Source organism: Camelus ferus, chromosome 25 (assembly GCF_009834535.1).
Source record: "Camelus ferus isolate YT-003-E chromosome 25, BCGSAC_Cfer_1.0, whole genome shotgun sequence".
NCBI lineage: Eukaryota > Metazoa > Chordata > Mammalia > Artiodactyla > Camelidae > Camelus > Camelus ferus.
In genome coordinates this window covers 16919422-16941684 of record NC_045720.1, presented here as the reverse complement: position 1 = coordinate 16941684, position 22263 = coordinate 16919422, and the positions used below count along the sequence as shown (strand labels likewise).

At 41.6% G+C, this 22263-nt stretch overlaps 1 protein-coding gene across 7 annotated transcripts in view; it reads right to left on the bottom strand.

The window, feature by feature from the left end:
• SAMD12 (sterile alpha motif domain containing 12) overlaps positions 1-22263 on the bottom strand; it is a 375925-nt gene that overhangs the window by 337646 nt on the left and 16016 nt on the right. For all 7 annotated transcript variants that reach the window (XM_032468095.1, XM_032468096.1, XM_032468094.1 and 4 more), the window contains exon 2: positions 2085-2263. In XM_032468095.1, the coding sequence (XP_032323986.1) occupies positions 2085-2263 (179 nt within the window). The remainder of the gene's footprint in view (positions 1-2084; positions 2264-22263) is intronic.

Sequence of the window (22263 nt, the reverse complement as noted above, 5' to 3'; positions counted from 1 at the left end):
ATGTCTGTGATGCACACTCTGTGGGGCATGTGATACTGCAAGTCTGCAGTCATCACTCTGTGGTACTTATTTTTACTTTGTCCCCCCAGTAACCACCACTGTCATCCATGAAAAAACAAGTACTTTGAGTGTAACTAAAGTTTCAAGTCTCTCCACTCCTCAACATGATGTCAATGTGAAAACACTCAGAATCCCCTCCCAGCTCCATTTGTTGGCGGGTTTCAAGGTAGATGATCTGGATAAACTCAGATGAATCTGGTTTCCAACTGCCATCTATTCCCGAGGAAAGGTTCCTTCTGGACCACTACATTCCCAGTGAAGCAGGTTCTCGGCAAAGCAAATATGAAGTGATCTAGAGGCAAACGCAAGTGCTACTGATGTGAAAATTCAGGATTTACTACAATGTCACACAGTCCAAGTAACTCAGCAGTCATCAAATCATATCAGATTTGAATCAAACTTCTTATATTACCAATCTGTTTTGCAAATAAGAGAATCTGGACATATTTAAAGTTGAATTAAAATCAGGCAGATGTTAATTGTTTTCTGTTTCTCCACTCTAGTTTTGTATCTTTAAGCATCTCTCGAAAAGATTCTACCCAGACAAGCCATTTATCTTCCCAGTTAAAGAAGACCCTTAAGGCATTCTTTTCCTCACTCTTTCAAGATGCCTGTGTGGCACAACGAGCTGATGGGATTTAGGTATCATCATAGGGACCACTTATTTCCAACTCCTCTCACAAACCGAACGCCAAGTGATCAACCAATTTCCTAGGAAGTGCAATTACTCTCAGCTAAAATGTCTAGCACAAGATACCTGTAATAGTTTCTCTGCTGATCATTCCCCATTCCCTACAGTGCACATGTGCGCATGTGCACGCACTGCCCAAGCACACACACACTGTCTTAATGTCATCAGTTTTTAATTACCCACAGTAAAGAAGGGAAACAACCATGGTAATTATTCAAAACTGGAGATAAAGCAGAAAAATTCACATTTGATTTTGGAAGGCATTTTTTTTTTTCAGGAGTGGGAGGTGGTTATTGTATGACAGCCAAGTGACCTTTCTACTTAAGGCTTTTCTTGGGTGATGATACAGGTTTGCTTTCTAAGGCACGTATGTATCTATTCAGTTAACAAACGTTTGAAAGGGAATTCCTTTGCAAGAAACGCATGAGAGAGAAACCAAATACCACATGAAAATCAGTTTGCTCAGTTTCCAAGGGGCAAAGTAATATGAGCATCTTCGATACCGAGCCCCTGCAACATGAGCACCTACACCGATTCCAGACAAAACCCCAGGTAGTGCCAGTTCCGTTGTGGGAAACCTTTGGAAGAGGTTGCCCTTACTGAAGGATCATCTATCCTCTTAGTTTATCAGTGAATGCTTTATAACCTACATCTAGGCTAAAGACTAAAAGAACAAAGTATCCTACAACAAAATCAAGCAATTATATCTTGTATTAATTAGGGCCCTGTTTACTACTGTCTACCTCATAGAACTGTTACAGGGACACAATGAGTCAGTGTATCCAGAGTCTTTCAGGCAGTACCTGGAATGTAGGTATATAGTTAATAAAAAGTCAGTTATTATTAATTATCAGCAAAAGTTCCTCATACTCATGCAGACAACTGGGACTTTTGGAAAATACTTCCCAATACACAGTCTTATTTCATCTGTTCAACCTGATGGGGGAGGTAGGTTTCATGATACCCATTCTACAGATGAAAAATCTGAGGCTTAGAAAGTCCCATCACTTGCCCAACATCAAAATGATAAATCTGAGACTGGCAAACACATCTTCCAGCTTTAAGACCAAGGCACTCTTCTGTGGAGCTCCTTCCACACCACCCTCAGAGCCCCACACTATGAAACTAACTACAAATGTGTCTCAACTTCACTCTGAAGGGGATGTCGTCAATATTTTCATTTGTTACTACCCGCGATCAAGCAGCAGTGTTCCTTGAACTGAAGATACAACAGTAACTGACGAAAGCACCGTCAGTTCTTTTCTGGGGCTGGACCACAAAATATCAAAGCTGCGGCTTCAGAAGCTCCTCAGCGGACTGGATTATTACCTACCTTAGCCGTCTCAGTTTCTGCCTGCAGTCGCTTGGGGGTTCCCTTTTGGTCAAGCACCTTCTGGAAATTTTTGTTTTTAATGGATTGGGATTCAACACCTTCACCTTCAATCTGCAGTTTGATACCTTCAGCACAGGCAGGATGATCAATGCCCCGTGGATTCAAACCGCAGTGGAGAGCTAGGAAAGAGGAAAAAATATAACTCAGAAAACACATCTTATAAATAAGGCATCCATGAAAGACATCTGACCCAAGTAGGACAAAACAAGGCATCTCCAAGTTGAGAGGTGAGGGTCACAATTACGGGAAATGATTTGGTGAAAAGGGAGCATGGTATGGTGGGAAAGCCTGAGCTTTGAAGTCAGGAAGACTCAGGTACAAACCCAGGAACCATCAGTTCCAAGTTGACTGACTTTGAGCAAATGAAGAATCCCCATGTTACAGATCAGAATACCAAGTCAGGCAACGTGGTTACTGCCTCCCACATATGCAGTCATTTCAACCCTGCAGTTTAGTTTATAATCTCTGCTTCCATTTGGGAAAGTGCTCATTCCTTCCTGCTTCTGAGTCATCTCTATTCTTCAATCATCCACTTAAGTCTACCCTCTTGCAGTCAATCAGCAAGCATTTACTGAGCACTTACTATGTGCTGTTCCTGTGTCAGATCCTGGAAACATGGATTTACATACAACAGACATTAGCTTCAAAGAACTCACAGTCCAACAGAAGAGGCAGAGAAGAGACAAAAGAACTAGTAATTTTAAAACAGTTATAGCTACATGGAAGAGGGGGAAAGATCAGAGGGGAGGGTTTAAGGGAGCCAAGTTTAGTAGCTTCCTATTTTCATTTTACCCTCTACATCCTTTAATGGGGGTACCCCTCACAAATTAAATATCCTCAGAATGGGCTTCAGATTTTGTTTTTCAACATCCCATATACCCATTATCAAAGAAATAGCAGTGAATGTTGTAGGAAACATGGATTCTACCTAGATGACCTCCATGAACCACCAGGTGTATGTGTGCGCACGTGCTTATGCACATGCAGCTGGTATGTGTGTTCCGAGGTCTCTGGTGGAGAATTCTCTCATCTCCCTGTGACCCCCAATCCTACTGATGTAGCTAAATTTCCATCCTTATCCCCTTCCCTTTGGCCTCAGAGGATTACTGCCAGAATCTTCAATCCCAGCTCCCTCAAGACCCCACTTCATTGATAACCTCCTTTCACTCAACATCTTCAGTTTCCCCCTTTCTTAGCATTTTTCCCGTTTGACCAACGTCTGTGATTCTAAAATTCTTTCCTTTACTGAGACCCCTTCGAGGGCAGGGTTTCCTTTCCTCTTGACCAGGCTTCTGAAAGAGTGTTTTACACCTGAGAGATGAGGGAAGGCTTCCAGAAGAAGTGAGGTAAGGTGTTTTCCCTCCAGAACAGGCACATCCATTCCCACCACTTCTGATACAATCAACCTGCTGGTGACAAACTTTAAACCCAGCCTAGGAAGGCCTCTTTACTCAACATCCCAATTTTGATGTATCACAGATCTCAAACTTAACATGTTCATACCAAACCTTGGTTGTTCTAATAAAATATTTTCACCTTTTCCAGCCTTCTCCAGACACTCACACACAAACTGAAGAGTCATGCTTGACATCGTCTCTCACTAATTCACAACGTCCCTTCCATCTGTCACCAGAGCCAACAAGCTCTATGTTCAAAATGCTGCTTAAATCCATTGACTTCACTCCATCTCCGCCACTATCACCTTGGTCCACGGTACCTACATCTTTCCCCTAGAATACTGACTTGCCCCACTGCTCTTCCGCACTGGATACCTGCGATCCTGTTAAAAAATATTTAGGTCGGTTCATGAGACTTTTTCTAGAACTTTCTAATGGCTTCATTGTATACCTAGATCATTCAGAAATCTTTAACATGGCCAATGAGGCCATGCATTATCTGTCCCCTTTCTACCTCTGACTTCAAATCCCACTGCATCATCCCTCATTTACGCCACTTTGACCACACACCTCCCTTTCACCTCCTTGAACACTCCAAGTTCTCTCATGCCTTCTGGATTTTGTATATCATGTTTCTTTGATATATCATTTTCTGAAATTTTCTTTCCCATTCTTCACCTAATTCCTACCCGTCTTTCAGGTTTCAGTTTAAATACCAACTTCTCAGATATGCCTTCCCTCAATCCCCTTCCTCATTCTCCCCACCACCCACCCCTGCCCTCACCGCACAGCAAATCATGTGCCTGGAACTACGGGTAAGTATTAAACAAACGTTGTGCGAATGATCTTAAAAAAACTCACTGTACAAAGGTTCATATGCATGTGACCTTACTATTTATACCACTGGACATAAAAATTATCTGAATTTCTTTACTCTTTAAGCTTCCTAAAGCAAGGACCAGCCTATTTCATGGTGCATAGGAGGCACTCAACAAGGATTAGTTCCTGCCTCCTCTCTCAGGCTTTGTGGTGGAATTCAGATAATCTTCCTGGAAAACTCTGAGACATACATTCATTTCATAGATATGGGAAATGAGGCTCAAAGGGTTATAGTCATAAGAAGTCATATGGGTGTCTGCTGAAGGTCACAAAGATCACGATTCACTTAGGCTGCAGATGATTTCAAGTTTCAGGTGGACAAGCCCAATACAGATTAAGCAGTAAGGAAAATCAGCTTTCAGGAGAGGAAGCCCACTAATCGTTTAAAAAAAAAAAAGAGTCAGCTTAACGGTGCCATCAAAGACCCTTTTTTCTTTTTTTCATCTCTCCATTCTGTTCTCCATAACAACACCTTTATCCTAAACCTGGGTCCCTCATGGCACTAGGGTGATAAGCTTCTGGTTCTCATCTAGCAACAAGACAGCTCACTTAAGCACGGTTCTTTTCCCCCAATCCTCCTCCAAACTGTCATCTTTTCTCCATAGCCTAAAGTGAATCACACACACCCATTGGTGAACTAAAATCCTGTCAGTGGAGAGGGGATGACCCTTAAATCAGCTGACCTCCTGCTAAGGTCAAGTCCCCAAACCACATCGCTGCTATTCAACAAGGCAGGGGCAGAACAGATGCTGGAGAGCCAGCCACAAGCCCCACTCTGGCAGTGGTAGAAAAAGACCACCACCTCTGAGAGCGTGAGACTGCTAACTACTGCTAACATCAGCTCCCTATCTCCAAAGATGAGCCTATTTACAATGAATCTCCAATGAAATATGCAATTGTGATTATTCTAAAAAGCAGTGCTTGTGTAGGGAGATGGGGGATTGGAATGGGATGGATTTAGACACTGAGGAAAAGAAAAATGTATAATTTTGATCTTGCTCCAGCATGATCCCCGGCTGCTTCCGGCCTTGAAATTCACGGCCCCTGCTGTCCTCCACCATCACCTCTCCACCCATCAGACTCTTCCACTTCCTCACCTTTGCTCAGGTTGGTCCGTCCTAGAAAGAGGTTCTACTCCACCTGAATCCACCTCCTTCTTGGGGAAGTGAACTACTCAGCCCACCTGTTAGATCAGACCTCTTCTTCAGAAAGCCTACAAGGAGCCTCTGGCTCCCGGAGCAAGAACCCCTTGGCTCCCCTCCCTCCATGCACTTGGTGTCCTGGTGCTTCACCTCCTCGCTGTCTGAGGACGTCTGTCTAATAGATCCGTCTGCCTCGCCGACCACAACTGCAAACTCCGTCTCCACGCCCCAGTCCAGATTCTGGCGCATAATGGACACTCAAGAAACATTTGTTCAGCTGCTGAATGAATCAGCGATCTCTCTTTATACAATCATGCTTTACATCAAAAGGCAACTTTTCTCTGCTAGTAAATACCCGGCATTCAAACTCTTAAGATCCCTCTAAACATGAGGCTGAATATGGCATCGACTTTTATGCATGTTGCCTTCCTCACACGAATATTTTAATGCTGCATAGCTGTTCCCTCCCCGCCTGCAAAGCCAGTCATTGATTTTGGTTTTTGTGCTTGGGTTTATTTACTTAAAACTGTTTCTGACAGGCTTTGCTTTGTTTTCCCTGAAATTTCATGTCCCTAATGTTTACAAATCAAGCTGCTTTCAAATGGCCTCTTACAAGCTGTGACCTCCATTTCTTTGTTCGTCGTGTAAAAGGTGCCCCTGTGAGCTTTCTCTTTTCTGTCCTCATCACTACCCTTTCTTGTTTTCACTAGTTATTTACTCAGTTTAATGGGCTCAGCAGCTCACAGGTCAGCTTTGAGACCCTCTTCTTGTTTCCTTGATCTTCACGACCAGTTATGTGCCTTGTGGATTTCCACTTACTGAACTCACACTGCAGGCTGCCTGTGGGCTTTACCTGGAGGGCTGCCACGGCCACTCGAACACTGAAGTTGCTAATATGAGGTTTTAAAATGAGGAGCTGAAGACCAGAGCAGACTTTACAAATGCTGCGCTTTTAAAAAGTCAGAGAAAACTCCTCATACAAATGCACATGGTTTAGCATTGTTTTGAGATGCCAATTCAAAGGCACCCTCTCTTTTTCATGGGCAAAAACCCACTCCCTTAGAAACTAGAACCCCTGTGCACAGCTGGTGGGAGTGTAAAACGGGACAGCTTCTGTAGAAAACGGTATGGCGAGTCCTCCTGAGAATTAAAATTGAATTACCATTTGAGCCAGCTGAAGTAGGGGTTTGGACACATATTTGTCTGTCCATGTTCATAGCAGCATTATTCACAATAGCTAGAAGGTGGAAAGAACCTAAATGTCCTTTGATGGACGAATGGATAAACACAATGTGGTATATACATACTGTAAAATATTATTCTGTCTTAAAAAAGAATGCAATTCTGATACATCCATCCTGCAATAGGCATGAACCTTGAAGACATTATGCAAAGTGAAATAGGCCAGTCCCCAAAGGACAAAAACTGTATGATTCCACTTCTGAGATACTTAAAGTAGTCAGATTCAGAGAGATAGAGAGTGGACCAGTGCTTACCGGGGGCTGGAGGAGAGGGGATGGGGTGCTATTGCCCAGTGTGGCGTTTCATTCTAGGATGATGATGGCATGCTGGAGGTGGGTAGTGCTGATGGTTGCACAACAGTATGAATACATTTAATGCCACTGAATCACACTCTCAAAAATGGTTCAAGTGATAAATTTTGTTACATATATTGCACAATAAAATTTTAAAACAAATAACAAAAACAAACCTCTCATTTCAACCCCCTACTGCCTCAAAGTGCAAAGTTCTAAAAATATTTTTATGCAGAGGTTTGAGAGGTCCCCCCTACCCAATAATCTTATTGTGATTTTCAGGCATAACATGTTTTTTGTTTTCTTTTTTTAAAGAGATAATGTAGCTCCATAGTATCAGATTACTTTAAAATTCTCCTGGAAAGGGCATGCTCTCCAAAAAGGGGCCCCAGCCTGACCGGCAGACGAGATGCTTCACTTGCTGGAAGTGAGCCTGGGCCCGCCTGGACCTGACCTCTGAGGGATCCCATTCTGATGGGACTGAGGTCATGGTAACAGACTATGCATCAGTGCCAGGCTTCAATTCATCTCAGAATGATGCGAGCAGAGCCGAGGGATGTGCTGGCATCACAACATTCACTTGTGAGAACAAGTGGATCTTATTTGCCAAGAAGTCACCCAGCTTCCCAGTCCTTTCAATCCCCACCCACGCCACACTCTTCCTGTAGTGAAACAAGGGATGCGGCCTCATTCAAGTTGAATGTCCCTTTATTCTGAACATTGCTGTGAACTGAGATGCTGTAAAAACACTCCCAATGGCATTGCTCTGGCTCCTGCACCAATGGTTTCTAGCATCATGCAGACGCTGCTGGCAGCTCCTGAGATGGTTTGTGCTTCTCTGCTTTGTCAGAATTTACCTTTTCCCATAATATACTCTTCCCTTCCCTTATTTGCATGGATAACCCTTCAGGAAATATTAAATGCTCTTTCTTCTTTCCAGTATGAAGCTATAACTGACTTTGCAGCCATTATATCCTTCTAAACAAAGCTCACAATTCATCTCTTTTTCTTATTAGATTTGTTGTGCGTACAGCATGCACTGTGAGTACCGACCAATGTGTCTGCCTACCCTACAACTAGGAGCCCCACAGAGCGAGTGACTTCTTAATGAGCTGTATCAGCCCAGGGCCCAGCCAAAGGACTCACCTACAGAGCTGCTGAGGCCCTGCTCACAGGATGAGCACAGGTAAGCGGACAGTGATGCAATCCGACTGACTGCCATTCCCTTCTTATGAGGAACTTACATCTTTAATTTCCAAAAGAGCAAATAAAAATAGTATAATTCAAAGATAAGTGAAATCACAGAACCATAGAGCTGTCCTGGAACGGCCGTTTCAGTCGGCTGCTTTCTGCAGAACAGAAACAGTATTCCTCTTCCGTGTAGTTACAAAGACTAAACAGTTGTACGCATGTGGCACCTAATAAATGCTGCTCAATAAGCACATGGCCTTAGCCACACATGTTCTCTAATCCCCATCATCAGCAATCAGAAGGCATTAAAAGATGACATGTCCATTCACAGCCAGTCTGGAAGGGACCAGTAACAGACGGATCCCTTATTCCAAAGGAGAGAGGGCTGGAGAGAAGGCAGGCACTCTGCCGAAGAGGAGAGAGGGGAGGAGAGAACTAAGAACGAGAAGGGCTGGACCTCCCCCATCCCCCCACCCCCGCCCAGAAAAACCAACACACACACACACACTCTTTGTCTGCATAAGTCTGCCTGACAACTACTGTGTGGCCTCCAGAGCTGGGCCTGGAGGACTGCCTGCCCCAGCCAGGTGTTCAGACCACGTGCGGCTGCGTCAGGTCACTGCCCTCCCTGAGCCACATGACGATCTCATTCTGGCTCACTTGTCTACTGAGACCACGTCATCTTTGTGAGATAGTTTAAGGGAACCTCATTCTCTAAAGACTACTTAAGTGTAACAACCACAGCCAAGATTCACCCTTCCTATGCATGATAGCTGGACTAGACAATCTAAACACAGCAGAAATTTAAATAATGCATGACTTACATATTTCAACAACAGGGGAGTGGGGAGAGGCTTTGGACAACCTGTAAGGCACACAAACATTAACTCTTTTTTTCCTTGAAGAGAATACAAAGGTAGACATACTCAGGAGTTCTATGAAGCTTTAGACAGAGGATCCAGGTATCAGACTGAGAAAAGGTGGCCTACAACAGTGACTAGAGTATTTTTTATCCATGAGACTATAAGAAACAGATTTCACACTATGAACCAGTGTCCAAATACATCTTTATCTACATATATGAATTGAACCAAGTTTTCATAAAACAGTATTTTCCTTTCCTGATTTACTCTGTTTTTCTCAAGTCTTTAAGTAGTACCTCGTGGAAGCGTCCAAGAAAATGGAATAGACACATTTTTCTCATTTTGTCTAAGGAAAAATAAAAACCCTGGACACTACATACAAGGCAAACATAAGACGACTTTGAAAGGTAGAAAGCAGACCATTGAGGGACCTTGGAACTCAAGGAAAGACATGAAGGGAGTTCCCGGGGCTCGCCCTCTTCCTCACAGAGTCCAGACTTGGAGCTGAAGAAGCCTGCAACCTCGAAATCCGAAGGGCACAGGCAAAAAATAAGACAACAAGGGCCCGCTCTTTCTAGCCAAAGGCCCACAATGGGGCAGCCTCCTAGGACAGTAACTGCTCCACTCAACCCTCACAGTGAGAGTGCAGCCCAACCACTCATCCCAGCAAAGACTGAGTGAAGAGCCTAGACTTCTACCCTCACCCCCAGGCTGTAAGTTTCTCCAAAACCCCCAGTGGTGTGGTGTCACAGAAGCCCAAGTAGGGAGCCCAGACTTCCATCTCTGTCAGCTGGTAAGGAAGCCCCCTCCCCACCCAGCAGTGACCGCAGAGACGACGTGGGGAGGCTGGACTTCTACCCCCAGCAGCCCCTCCTCCCTGGGGTGGTGTCAGGGGAAGCCTGGTGCAGAGTCAGGACTTCCGTCACCTCCCAGGGATAAATAACAAAGAGGTCCCACTTTCCAGGTGTCATCTTAGGCAGAGTGGGGAACCTGGATTTCTAATTCCACTTGGCCAGAATGGTGTTAAAGAAAGGCAGCTAAAACAGAAGGCTTAATTAAATAAGATCCCGATTCTCATAACATAAAAATGAAAATGTCCAAGTTTTGATTTAAAAAAAAAAATCACTCATAGCCAAGAACCAGGAGGATCTCATACTGAATGAGAAAAGACAAATCAGTAGATGCCAACACCAAGATGACAGACCTCAGAATTACGTGGCAAAGATTTTAAAGCAGGCCATGTTAAAAATGCTTCAACAAGCAATCACCCCCCCACCCCACAAAACCCAGAAATCTTCAGCCAAGAAATAGAAAGTCTCAAGGGAAAAAAAAAAAAAAAAAAAAAAACCAAGACAGAAGAAAAATAGAAATGTTTAAAAAATAACCAGTGGAAAGGCTCAAGAGCTAAATGGAGGAGACAAAAGAAGATTTAATTGGAAGGGGCAGAGGGAACTTCCTTGGAAACGGACGTGTTCTACATCTTGCTTTGGTTACACAAGACGATACAGGTATCAAAGCTCAGTGAGCTGAACACTAAAGATATGTGCTTTCTACTGGATCATCTTTAAAATGTAACAAAATGCAAGTCCTAGATATACTTCAAGGATTTACACGTGGTTTTTGAATCATGTGTTTTTATTCATATTCCTCTCCCCTACTGAACACACAGCTACACACTGATTCAAGTCCAAGCTCTACAACTTACTTGCCATATATATATATATATTTACCCATGGGCAAGTTGTATCACCTCTTTTCCATAAAATTGAAATACTAATATTACCTTACAACTTATCTACACATTGTCATTGTGTTGATAAAGTGAGATAACACAGAATACCTGACACCTACCACATGTTCAATGAACAACAATTTCCCATTCATAGCCTTCTGCCCTCCTCCATCACAATGGAGGAATATCTGGCATTAATAATTGTAACAGTTGTTATAAGAAGCAAAATGGTAGTGATGTAACTTAAAAGGGCAGATGTGATTCAGACTTGAAAAGTAGCTGTCCTAAGTGGAAAGGGAAAACTAAAGGTTAAAAAAAAAAAAAGTGAAGCAAAGACAGAAGGAAAAATAGATTTTCAAACATATAAACAACCTTGGTGAGAGCTGAGAAATGAGGTTAGAAATAAAGATAGAAGCAAACAGCTGCACCCTGTAATATACTCTACCGGTGAGCTGACGGCATTCTCTGTCAAACCAAACTAATGAGAAAAGTGGCTCTAAGAGGTCTTTACGTAGCACAGTCTGGTGTTTCAGGAAGGGAGGAAGAAGTAGAACAGAATGAACATACATGGAGGACTTTGCATTTCCTATCACTAAGGTATCAATTAGTAGAAGGAGGGAACTGGAAATTAGGAGGGAAAGAAGAGATACTAGGCCACTTGTTTCAGGCCACTATGAAAATGGCCAAGGGGAAAAGAAAACAAGAACTCTTTCACATCACATACAAGGTTGTTGCCACCACACCATGACACTCTGGGAAATAGGAGTTTTTTTTCTTCTTCTTCTTTCTCCATCTTGACTATTCCTTAATTGGTAAAATCATAGGCTTTGGAGTCAAATCTGCCTCTGCCATTGACTAGCTATGTGGCTTTGGGTAAGTTACTTAGCTTTAAGGTAGGGTTGTGTTACCTATAACATTGGAATGATCATGACTTCTTTACAATGCTTTAGAAGAATTAAATGAAAATATAATAAAGTGCTTAGTCAATGCGTGGCACCTTAGTGCCCCACAAATGGTAACCATTGCAACAGTTATTACTGCCATCACTCTTGTTAATATCATCTTAATGACACTGATATCCTTAAAAGCAAATACCTTAACCCTTGGATGACACATCTGCTTGGACAAGCACACAAAGCTCCCCTAAAAAGAAAGAGGTGAGTGGCCAATGTGCTTAGGGAAGGAAGAAGAGGACAAAAGGTCAGACTAAAACAGGCTTCAAGAAGAAAATGTAGATTTAAAATTCTTTTAAAATGGTTATCCTGGTAACTAAGGGGGGGAAAAGTATTTCAGCAGAAATAGAAGTATCTATCAAATCACAGAAACACAAAAAAGGCATGATAGGTTCCGGTTTGACCTGATGAATGTGAGCATTCTCCTCCCTGGAGGGAGTGGAGAGAGAACATCTTAGCAGGCAACTTTGTTTGCTCATTCTCCCTATTCATAGTAACACTCAGCCTAAAGGAACATTCAAGTTTAACAAGCCCCCTCCCTCATCTCACCTGATCTTCACAAATGTATATATGATACTATGTGTGTGTCAATGTTTGGATTTGTGAATGAGTGTATATATCATATACATCCAACATCATATTATCTAGGAGATCAAAGAAGAGCCAGAACAATGGAGGAAATGGACAGATTTTAGTTTATGGATTAAGAATAGGCATTTAAAAAACTTACAGTGATCTGAGGACTACAAGCAGCTCAAGTGTCAATAGACCCTTTAACAGGTATATAATTTGCTAGTGACTAATAAAAAAATGCTCCTTTTAAAGTTTCTCAATTTTACTAAGAAAACTGATAAGATCCAATTCAAACTGGCATCATAAATTGCAGCTCAGTACCCCTCAGTCAATCCTTTGAAGCCACACTGTCCAGTATGGGACCCAATGGCTTCATGTGGCTATTTTAATCTAATTATGTTTAAATCCAACCTGAAATTTAGTTCCTCAGTCACACCAGCCACATTTCAATTGCTCAACTATCACATGTAGCTGTGGCTACCATATTGGACAGTGCAGATTACTGAACATTTCCACCATTACAGAAAGCTCTATTGGATAGCACAACTTTGAAAAATCAGTATCTTTCTTCCCAATGTTAAGTTTGTTCTGTTCTGTAAATGTTACTTGAAAAAGAACTAAGAAAACAAGAATTTGAAAATGATTTCTGGCTTTTCTATATTTGTTTTAGTGATTTAAATAACCACATCTACATTTTAGGGATAAGGAAAAGTTTAAAGATAATACCATAATTAGAGATTTTATAAAATTTTGCTCTGAGAATGAAGATTCCTTGTAACCTGTCTATTGCTCTGACTTCGATGCACATTTCACATATGGTTTTATACAAGTGATGTTCCTGTTTGGTTATTTTAGACAACTGTCAGATCTTTAATCCATCCCCCAGATTGGTTGCCTCTGTTGCTACAAATCAGGTTTGTTTGTTTGTTTGTTTCTGTTGTTGTTATAAGCTTTTAGAGACCCAGGATTATCTCCGAAAAAGACAGAGATAAATTAGGAATCAGAGATAAATAAGCTCTGGCAAAGCTCACAGTCTACTGAGATAGTGGCTCCCAAATGTCAATGCTAGAGGAGAGAGATGTGATGAAAATTTTATTGGTCCTCAATGAAATGACAACAGCTTTCTGTGAGTTTCCCACCAGCCACATGTTTTCAGTATAAAGGCCTGTCCTTCATTTTAATACTGTCTTCTCTTCCTTTCCCAGTGTCTTTTATAAAATTAATGATGGGGGGTACTTGTGTATCTGTGCATGTAAGTTCTGTCAGCCAAGAGAGTTATTGAAACTGAGTGTCTCTATTTAAAAAAAAAAAATTGCTTGCCTATGAAAGCTAGAGGTTTGAGTATTTCAATGCTAATGACCAGAAATAAGCAGCCAATAGTTACCAGCAGATGACATGAGGATAAGACAAGGTGGGAATAAACGCTGCTGAAAAAGCAATGAGAGGCTTCAAAAATGAGAAAGGAAATGATTACCAAAAAAAAAAAAAAAAAAAAAAAATCAGGCAAGACTTCATAGGAACTTGGTATTCCAGATAGGTTTTGAAGAAGAGGTGGGGTTTGCACTCATGGATCAGGGAAAAGTGTCCAAGCAGAAGAACCAATTTAAAAAGAAAGTACAGATTAGGAAAGTTTGGAACATTTACAAGGAGGAACAAGCCTTTTAAAATCCAAAGCACATGAAAAAAATCATGGAGATGAGACAGGATAATCTGGGGACAGATTATAATGAGAGTGTGGGGTCTTGGGTATCAGGGTAAGAAGTCTGTAATACTTTTTCACTAAACAATTGGAAAGTCAATGTTTTGAGCAGGAGAATGTCAGCTAATGTTGTGTTTCAGTGACATAGATTGACAATGATGAGAATATTCACAAGTTGACATGCAAGTGTCTTTTAAGATGCAGTTTAAATCTCATTAAGACTTTCTCCCTTAGTCCAACATATACCTGTATTCCTTATTCTGAACTCCCAAAGCTTTCGTTCTTACTACCCAGGGCAGTATGTTACCAGTTCTTCAAGTCACTACCAAAAAGTCAGGCATCAAATAAATCATGTTCTTGTTAATTAACATCATGACCTGTGTCCCTTTAAATACTGGGTCCATCATAAAAGCTAAATAATGCCTGCTGGTGCAAGTCAGCACATCACCCCATAGCTGTTATGTTCCCACCCATGAGTCCTACAGCTGAGTGCTGGTGGGCGGGCATGCTGTGGACATCTTAATCACATACATGCACATTGTCTTAAGGGACAACTACAGAAACAAAACCACAAGAAAAAGGCAGACAGAGTGACTGCGTATTTGAGAAAGGATTTATATCCCTATTTAGCTTTACAAATCAGATGATGCTTCTAAAATATTTTAGCAGTTTCTTCATTGGTCTAGATCTTCTTGGCTGGTATTCAAAAACAAACAAAAACAATTCTATACAATATACTCTGAAAGATTAGCAATTCACTTTATGGTGCTGTAAATTATTTCTAAAGATGCTTCTAGTCAGTTCTCAACATGACAGCCATTAAAACATTGTAAACACCAACTGTTACCATCTAAATCTCTCCTTAAGATTAGAGAGAAAGCAGGGGGGATCAAGTACATAAAGCTCAGATCAGAGAAAGTTATCAGTCCAACCATTTGCCTCCTTGGCTGCTGAGATCAAAAGCCTTGAGAAAGATGGCACTACTCTAATTTCATGTTTTCAAATTTCAGCTTAATCCTCAAGCTTTGCCCCGTCTTCCATCTTAACCAGCCTATTCACTCCTCCATATGTCTATCAACATGCTCAAATCTCACCCTATGTAATAATCCTTCCCTAACTGTTCACTTATTAACTAACTTCTCCCTTTCCCCCCTCCCCTACAGTAAGACTGTTAAAAAGTACACTACTGTTTCCAGTTTAGGCAGAACTAGGGGCACTGTTCTAAGCACTTAACATGCTAGGGTAGATCAGATTACTGTCTGTAAATATTCACTCCCATACCCTTGGAGCAGAATATGTCCTGATACGATGACTTTGGCCTTGGCCATGTTAATTTGGCCAGTGAATGTCAGTGAAGATGTGAGCAGCAGAGTTGGTTTGGTCTCTTATGCACTTGTTTTAAACAGGAAAAGAGCGTGCCCAAGGGTTACTGCCCTTTCAACCTGGACCCCAGAATGAGACACAGAGCAGAACCGACCCCAACCTGAAGTCTGGAAACAAGCTAGCCTCTCCTGGCAGAGCGGTAGTAAGGACTAGAGAGTGTGGCAGGTGCTGGACACACAGAAGTCTGCAAGCCACAGTAGGATCCTGCTCTTTATCCTAAGGCCATCGGGGGACCTATGAGGATGCAGCTTCTAGGGGAAGTCTTCTCCATCTCATCGAGATGCTGTCTGGGGTCCCTTTAGATCCTTCGGCGCCCTAGCATTCTGTCACAGAAGCATGTCCTGCAATACAATGATTGTTTATGCATTCACCACACCACCAGTGCCAACTTCTCCCCCCACAATGGTTATTTTCATTCAAGCCAAAGACAATAGTGACTAAGCTCTGGTAATGTCAGTGAGAGTTTAGACAAACAGATATTTGAATTGATGGGTCTTAGCTCTTTGAACACATGACCTCAACATTTCTGAGACAGAAGAGAAAGACAACCAAAGCCAGGGGAGCAAGCCGCAGTAGCCATGCCTGTCTCAGAGCAGGGCCTGATTTCTCGCTCTGCAGGCGGCAGGACAGAATCTGGGAAGCAGCTGGTACTAGAGGCGGCGGCTCTGCCAGCTGATACTAAAATAAACCCGAGAGTAGCAGGCATTTCATCAGCCAGCAACCCTCTGCCCCCGTTTGCATGGCTGACTCCTTGTTATTCCAGCCTCCACTTAAACATCACCTCCTGGTGAAGACATTCCTGACCACATGATCCATATAGCTTCCCAGGCCAACAACACCCCATCCTTCTGTTCTGACTCTCTTACAGGGAACTTGGTGCCCTGGGATACCGAATGGCATACATGGTTACTGTCTGCCTCCTCCAACAAAAAACTGTGAGTAGTGAGACAAAGTGGCCTTGCCTGTGTTGTTGTTAAACCAGAGCCTGGAGCCTGGTACACGGGGCAGCACTGGGCAAGTCATTGTTAAACGATCCGTGAATGAGAAAACGGTGTCCGCTTTTACACACATCCTTCTTTCTGATGCTTGTTTTCCTCTGCAAGGCTGCTTCCAATGTTCCTATTTAACCGGCATCTTCAAAGCCCATCAGCATATGCAAGGTTTAATGTGTATGTGTGTGTCTGCATTTTTCTGAGTAGACAAACCATAGCTTTCAGAGAATCAAAGGATCCAAATCTGTTATGGACTGAATTATGCACCCCCCCCATTCATATGTTGATCTTTTAAGCCCTGATGTAACTATATTTGGAGACAGGGCCTTTAAAAGGTGATTAAGGTAAAAAGAGGCCATGAGGGTGGGTCCTAATCCAATATAACTGGCGACTTTATAAAAAGAGAAGGAGACTGCAGGGATGTGTCTGCACACATGAAAGGCAATCTGCCAGCCCAGAAGAGGTCTCTCGAGAAATCAAATCCGCCTTCTAGCCTCCAGGAACTAAAAGAAAACAAACTTCCGTTGTTTAAGACACCGAGTCTGCGGTATTTTGCGATGACAGCCCTAAGAATCGAACACAATATCCCTATTATGGTAAGTACCACTGATAAGGAGCTGCCATTTATTTGAGCAACTAAGTGCCTGTGTTCCTCACATACGTATCTCATTTACTAGTCCCCTAAATACAGCTGGATGAGGAGAACAGTTCTCATTCCACAGACCAATAAATGAAGTCAGGACCTAAATCCAGGCAATAGCTCATCTTAGCTGCACATTAGAATCACCTGGAGAACTCATAAAGTCACTCCTACTTGGTTAACCAGGAGAGATCCCAAGTTAATGGGACCTCAAAGGGCCCAGGCAGCAGGTACTTCTAATGATTGGCCAGAATGAAGAACCACCAAGCAAGGCAATCATAATCCCCAAACCTCCTGATGCTCTGGTTACTAGACTCCCCAGGTACTGACGCCAACGACCAGTGCTTCTGACTGTCAAACGGCACCTGCTTTCTTGTAGTATGCTCAGTGAATCTTGGTTATTTTGTCCCAATCCGTTTCCATTCATCCTGTATCCACAATAGCCCAAGTATCTGCTTGTGGATAATGCCCTCCGTACCACCTTCCCAGTCCTTATGGCTGAGGTGGGATTTTGCCAATTCCTGGACTTAAGCATGCCAACGGGTCCTAAACCCAACAGCACAGGCCAGATCCCTGATCATATGACCTATGCTGTCCAATCAATGACTTCTGCGATAAAAGGATACGTACACAGAAGGATATGAGGTTGCACTCCTGACTTCTCAAAGGTGGAAGCCTGCCTGTGAACAGGGCTAAAACAGCAGGAGAGGAGATGACAGTAAGATGGAAAGAAATGGAATCCAGCAACACAACTAGAAACGTGGATCAAGCCACACACCCAGCCTTCTCAGTTGGGTAAGCCAACACAGAGCCTCCTTGTCCTTAAGCTTGGGTGAGATGGGGAGGGTTTTCTGAGACTGCGATTCACATCCCACGTGTCATGTCAAGCAAACGCCAAGTCTCAGAATCTTCAGATGTCAGTCAAGTAGGGTGGTCTTCTAACCTTGTGTGTTAGGTAAGGGACTTGGATTTTATCCTAAGTTCAGCAGGGTGCCCCTACAGGGTTTTAAGCAAGCAAACTGGTGTTTCAAGACTTTTCTAAAAACCATACTGTTACTCAACACATTTGGGAGGTTTAAAAGTGGAGCCAGAAAAACTAAAAGTTGAGACTCCTGGGTCCTCCAGGCGAGGAGAGACGAAGACCTAAGTTAGGGAAAGGGTAGTGAAAAATGAGAGGATATGGGTTTGCAGATCATTTCAATCAGTGGTTGATGAGCTTTTTCTATAAAGGGCCCTGGTGGTCAATATTTAAAAGCTTTGCAAACCACAGTGTCACAAATGCTCAACTCTGCCACTGTAGTAAAAAAAAAAAAACAAAACAAACAAACAAACAAAAGCAATAAAAATGTAACCTAATGAGCAAAACTAGGTTCTAATAAAACTTTAAGAAAACAGGTGATCATTTGCCAAACCCTGACTTACACAGTAAAATGGGTCAAACTCAATAACTGACTGGATATGAGGGAGGATGGAAATGAAGAGTCAAGGTAGCTGCTGGGTTTTTAGATTTTTATGTTCTCCCTGTTTGGTCCCAGAATCATAAATTCATTGAATCACTGAATGTCAGAGGAGGATAAAAACATTAAAATTATATAGTTCAAACACCTCATTTTATTGGTTATGATACGGAGGGCAGGTGCCTCTGAGGTAGCTCCTAGTTAGCAGTGCAGGCAGGACCCAAATTTGTAACTCTGGTTGCAGTGGTGTCTCTGTGTCACTCCATCCCTCCCCTCTGTGCTTCTAGATAAAAAGATTTCCCTCTCTGCCTTGAGACCACCATGTTAGATGTAATAACAACTATGGTCTGTTTAATCACTGACACTAGACGTCTGTGATGTGTCCTAGGTCCATTGAAAGGCTGTCTCCCATCTAGAAACCCTGGAGTCTTTGTTGTACACATTTTCCCCAAGCCATTTTTGTGCTTTTTTTTTTTTTTTTAAAGATCTGATTTTTTTTAAGTGGTTGTGAAACATACATCATACTTCTTGGCTCTAAGGATTATTCACTTTCTAATCTGAACAATTTTTTATGTTAAAAGCATATAAAGAATTTATTCAAGCCAAGAACTAAAGCACTGCTTATTCAGCCTCATGACAAGAAAAGAATAAATCACAGACATGCATTATCAGACTATAACCACAGTCAACTCCAATTGAAGACCAAAAAGAAAAAAAAACCCCACTAAAATGCCTTATGCCTGCTATGCAAAACTGAAAACCATACAAAGGAAAAAGGGCTAGAAGAAAATATGCCAAGTACTAACAGTGGCTGTCTTCTGAAGTTGGATCCATGGATAATTTCCTTTTTCCTACTTTCCAAACGGTATATATAATAAGTGTGTAATTGTAATTATTTTAAAAGGTTAATTTAAAAGGTAGGGAAATGTTGCTATGTTGCAATTTTTTTTAAAATTCTTGAATTTCTAGTGGTATCTTGCTCTAGGATATTAATAGAATATAGTAAATTATGTAAAAAATTAAAAAAAAACCTTTAGGTTTGCAACAAACTATGCTTTCAGGTCTAAAGAGCTGACGTTGCTTCATACCTGGGTGTATATGTTTTTTCATGCCTAGTGAATGATTCTTTAAGCATTTCTGGACATTTTACTCATCTCACTATTATCCTATTTTCCTGGACAGTTCCTTTTTATTTGTCTCATTTTCTGACAAACCCAACATGGCTGGTCGATTGACTATCATAAGTTCACGTTTTTCTGAACAATTATCCTTAAACATGGTTGCCTCGTTCTCCTCAGGAGAGAGGTCTTGCTCTCTTCTTGTTTCTTTTGGGGAATCTTGACCCTACTGATGGCTCCCTGAGACTGACCCAGATATCAAAACAGAGGACAGAAGCATTATCATAGAGCAAGTGGCCAACAGAGGAGTCCTTTTGGTTCGACAGTTGGCTCTTCCATGAAGAGCAGCTCAGTATCATCAAGATGCCCTCCAGTCCCAATCTAATGACGAGGAACGGGTGGGAGGACTTGGGGAAAAGAGGGAGAAAGCTATTCAGGATGGAAAGAGGCAGTTGTGGGTGACCCGGGGGGCATCTCTCCATTCTAAGTTCAAAAAGACCCAGTCAGCAGAAAGGAGCAGATGGGAAAGTCTCCAAGAAACAGTCAGCAGAATGTATGCTTAAATCGAGTTCCAAGATGCCACCATCTGAACGTACAAGTACCTGCAGGTTCCGAAGAGGGGCAGCTCTGAACCCCTGCCAGTACTTTTCCACTTGCCCTTTGCAGGCTGACTTACGGTTGGTGCCACTTCAGTAACAACCCCCAATCTCAATACAAAATATACTCTCACCCCAACGAACAGGATGAACCCCAAGAACAGGAAACCCTCTCTTTTGGGGCTGAACCTATGTTGGTTTGCATGACTGCCTTTGTCAAATCTGAGCACCTACACCGGCACTACAGCACCAGAACGGAAGTTGGGAAATAAGCTTTCTCCTACACCCTATCACATACTGTTCCAAAAGCCTGATGCACTGAGTGAAAATGAGTTTATTCAACAACTGTTTTCTGAGCACTGACTATACACCAGGTATTCGTCCAGGTGCTAAACTATATCCATGAAAAAAACAAAGACTGAGTGCAGTGGAGGGAAATTTCTGGTTAAAAGAATCATCTTCAGAAATGGGAATTCCTAGAAAATCTATATTTATACTGCTAACTTTCTTGAAAATAAAATATCCAGACATTGAACCTTATCTGGAAGTTAATGAGTGACAGAGCATTATTCTGCACTTAGATTTTGGAGTTCGAATATCAAGTCTTCTGAGTAATTAAACAGCCCAATTAATAAAAAGCCCTAAACATCCTAACGGAAGATGATCCACTTTTTTGTACTGAAAAATATCCAGGCAGTTCATCTTACAATGAAAACCACAATTGACAGGCCCAGTTCATACATTGAGAACTTGCTAATTTTTAAGTGGGCCACTTGAATATGATCAGAGAGTCTAATATCTACAAACATTAGAAAATATCTAATAAAAAAGACCAAAAGGCATAGAAGAAAAGCAACTTGAGAAAACTATGGAGGATGAGGTAAACTTCAATTGAAAAAACAGACATGTTAGCATTAATATCCTCAATAAAATATGAAAAGATATTACATCCACAAAATAAAATTAGGATGCTATAAAAACTTCAGAAAGCCAAAAAAAAAAAAAAAACACACACTTGAAAAGTTATAAATGCCACAGAAGCTTGAAAGATAAAATTAATCTACCAGAAAACAGAACAAAAAGAACAGAGATGAGAAATAGAAGACAGACTTCAAAAATAAAAACCAGTCCAGGAAATTTATCATCTCAAAAATAGCAGCTAGAGAAATAAAGAATAGAATGAATTGGATAAAAGGAAATCAAACAAATAATTCAAAAAATTTCCCAGAAATGAATGACATGAGTTTCCACTTTGAAAAAACCACTAAATACACAATACAATGGATAAAAATAGACTCACACCAAAGCGTATTCCATGAAATCTCTCAACACTGGGGATAGAAAGAAGATTAAATGCTTTCAAGAAAAATGTGTACTTCATACAATGACCAAGAATCAGAAGGCTTCAGATTTCTCAAAGCCAAGACTAAGAATTAGAAGATATCAGAGGCTTCAAAATTGTGAGGAAAGGTAACTTCCAACTTACTTTTTAAAAATCTAATTAAGTTATTAATTAAATACAAGGGTGGAATAAACACTTTCAGATATGCAAGTTCTCAAAAGTGTGTTTCCTGTGTACCTCTTCTCAGGAGGCTACTAGAGGATGTGCCCCCTCAGAACCATGATGAACGCAAAGTAAGAGAATCTAGGATCCTAGAGGAGGGAATATAACACAAAGACACCAAGAAACGCAGCCCAAGAACAGTGGTGAAAGGAATTCCAAACGACAGCTCTAAAGCCAGTCTAGAGAACAGCTAGATTTATTTAAAACAAGTCAGAATTCTTTGGGGGAAACGTTCTTCAGTGAGACCGATAGACTAATACATGAATGTATTGGGAGGAGATTCAACAAACAGATTTTTGGTAAGTTTATAGGACACTAAGCAAGCGACATTATTTTAAGCATTTTTTAAAAAAGATAATGACTCATTTTAAAATTATGTTCACAAAACTGGTAAAAATAAAATCT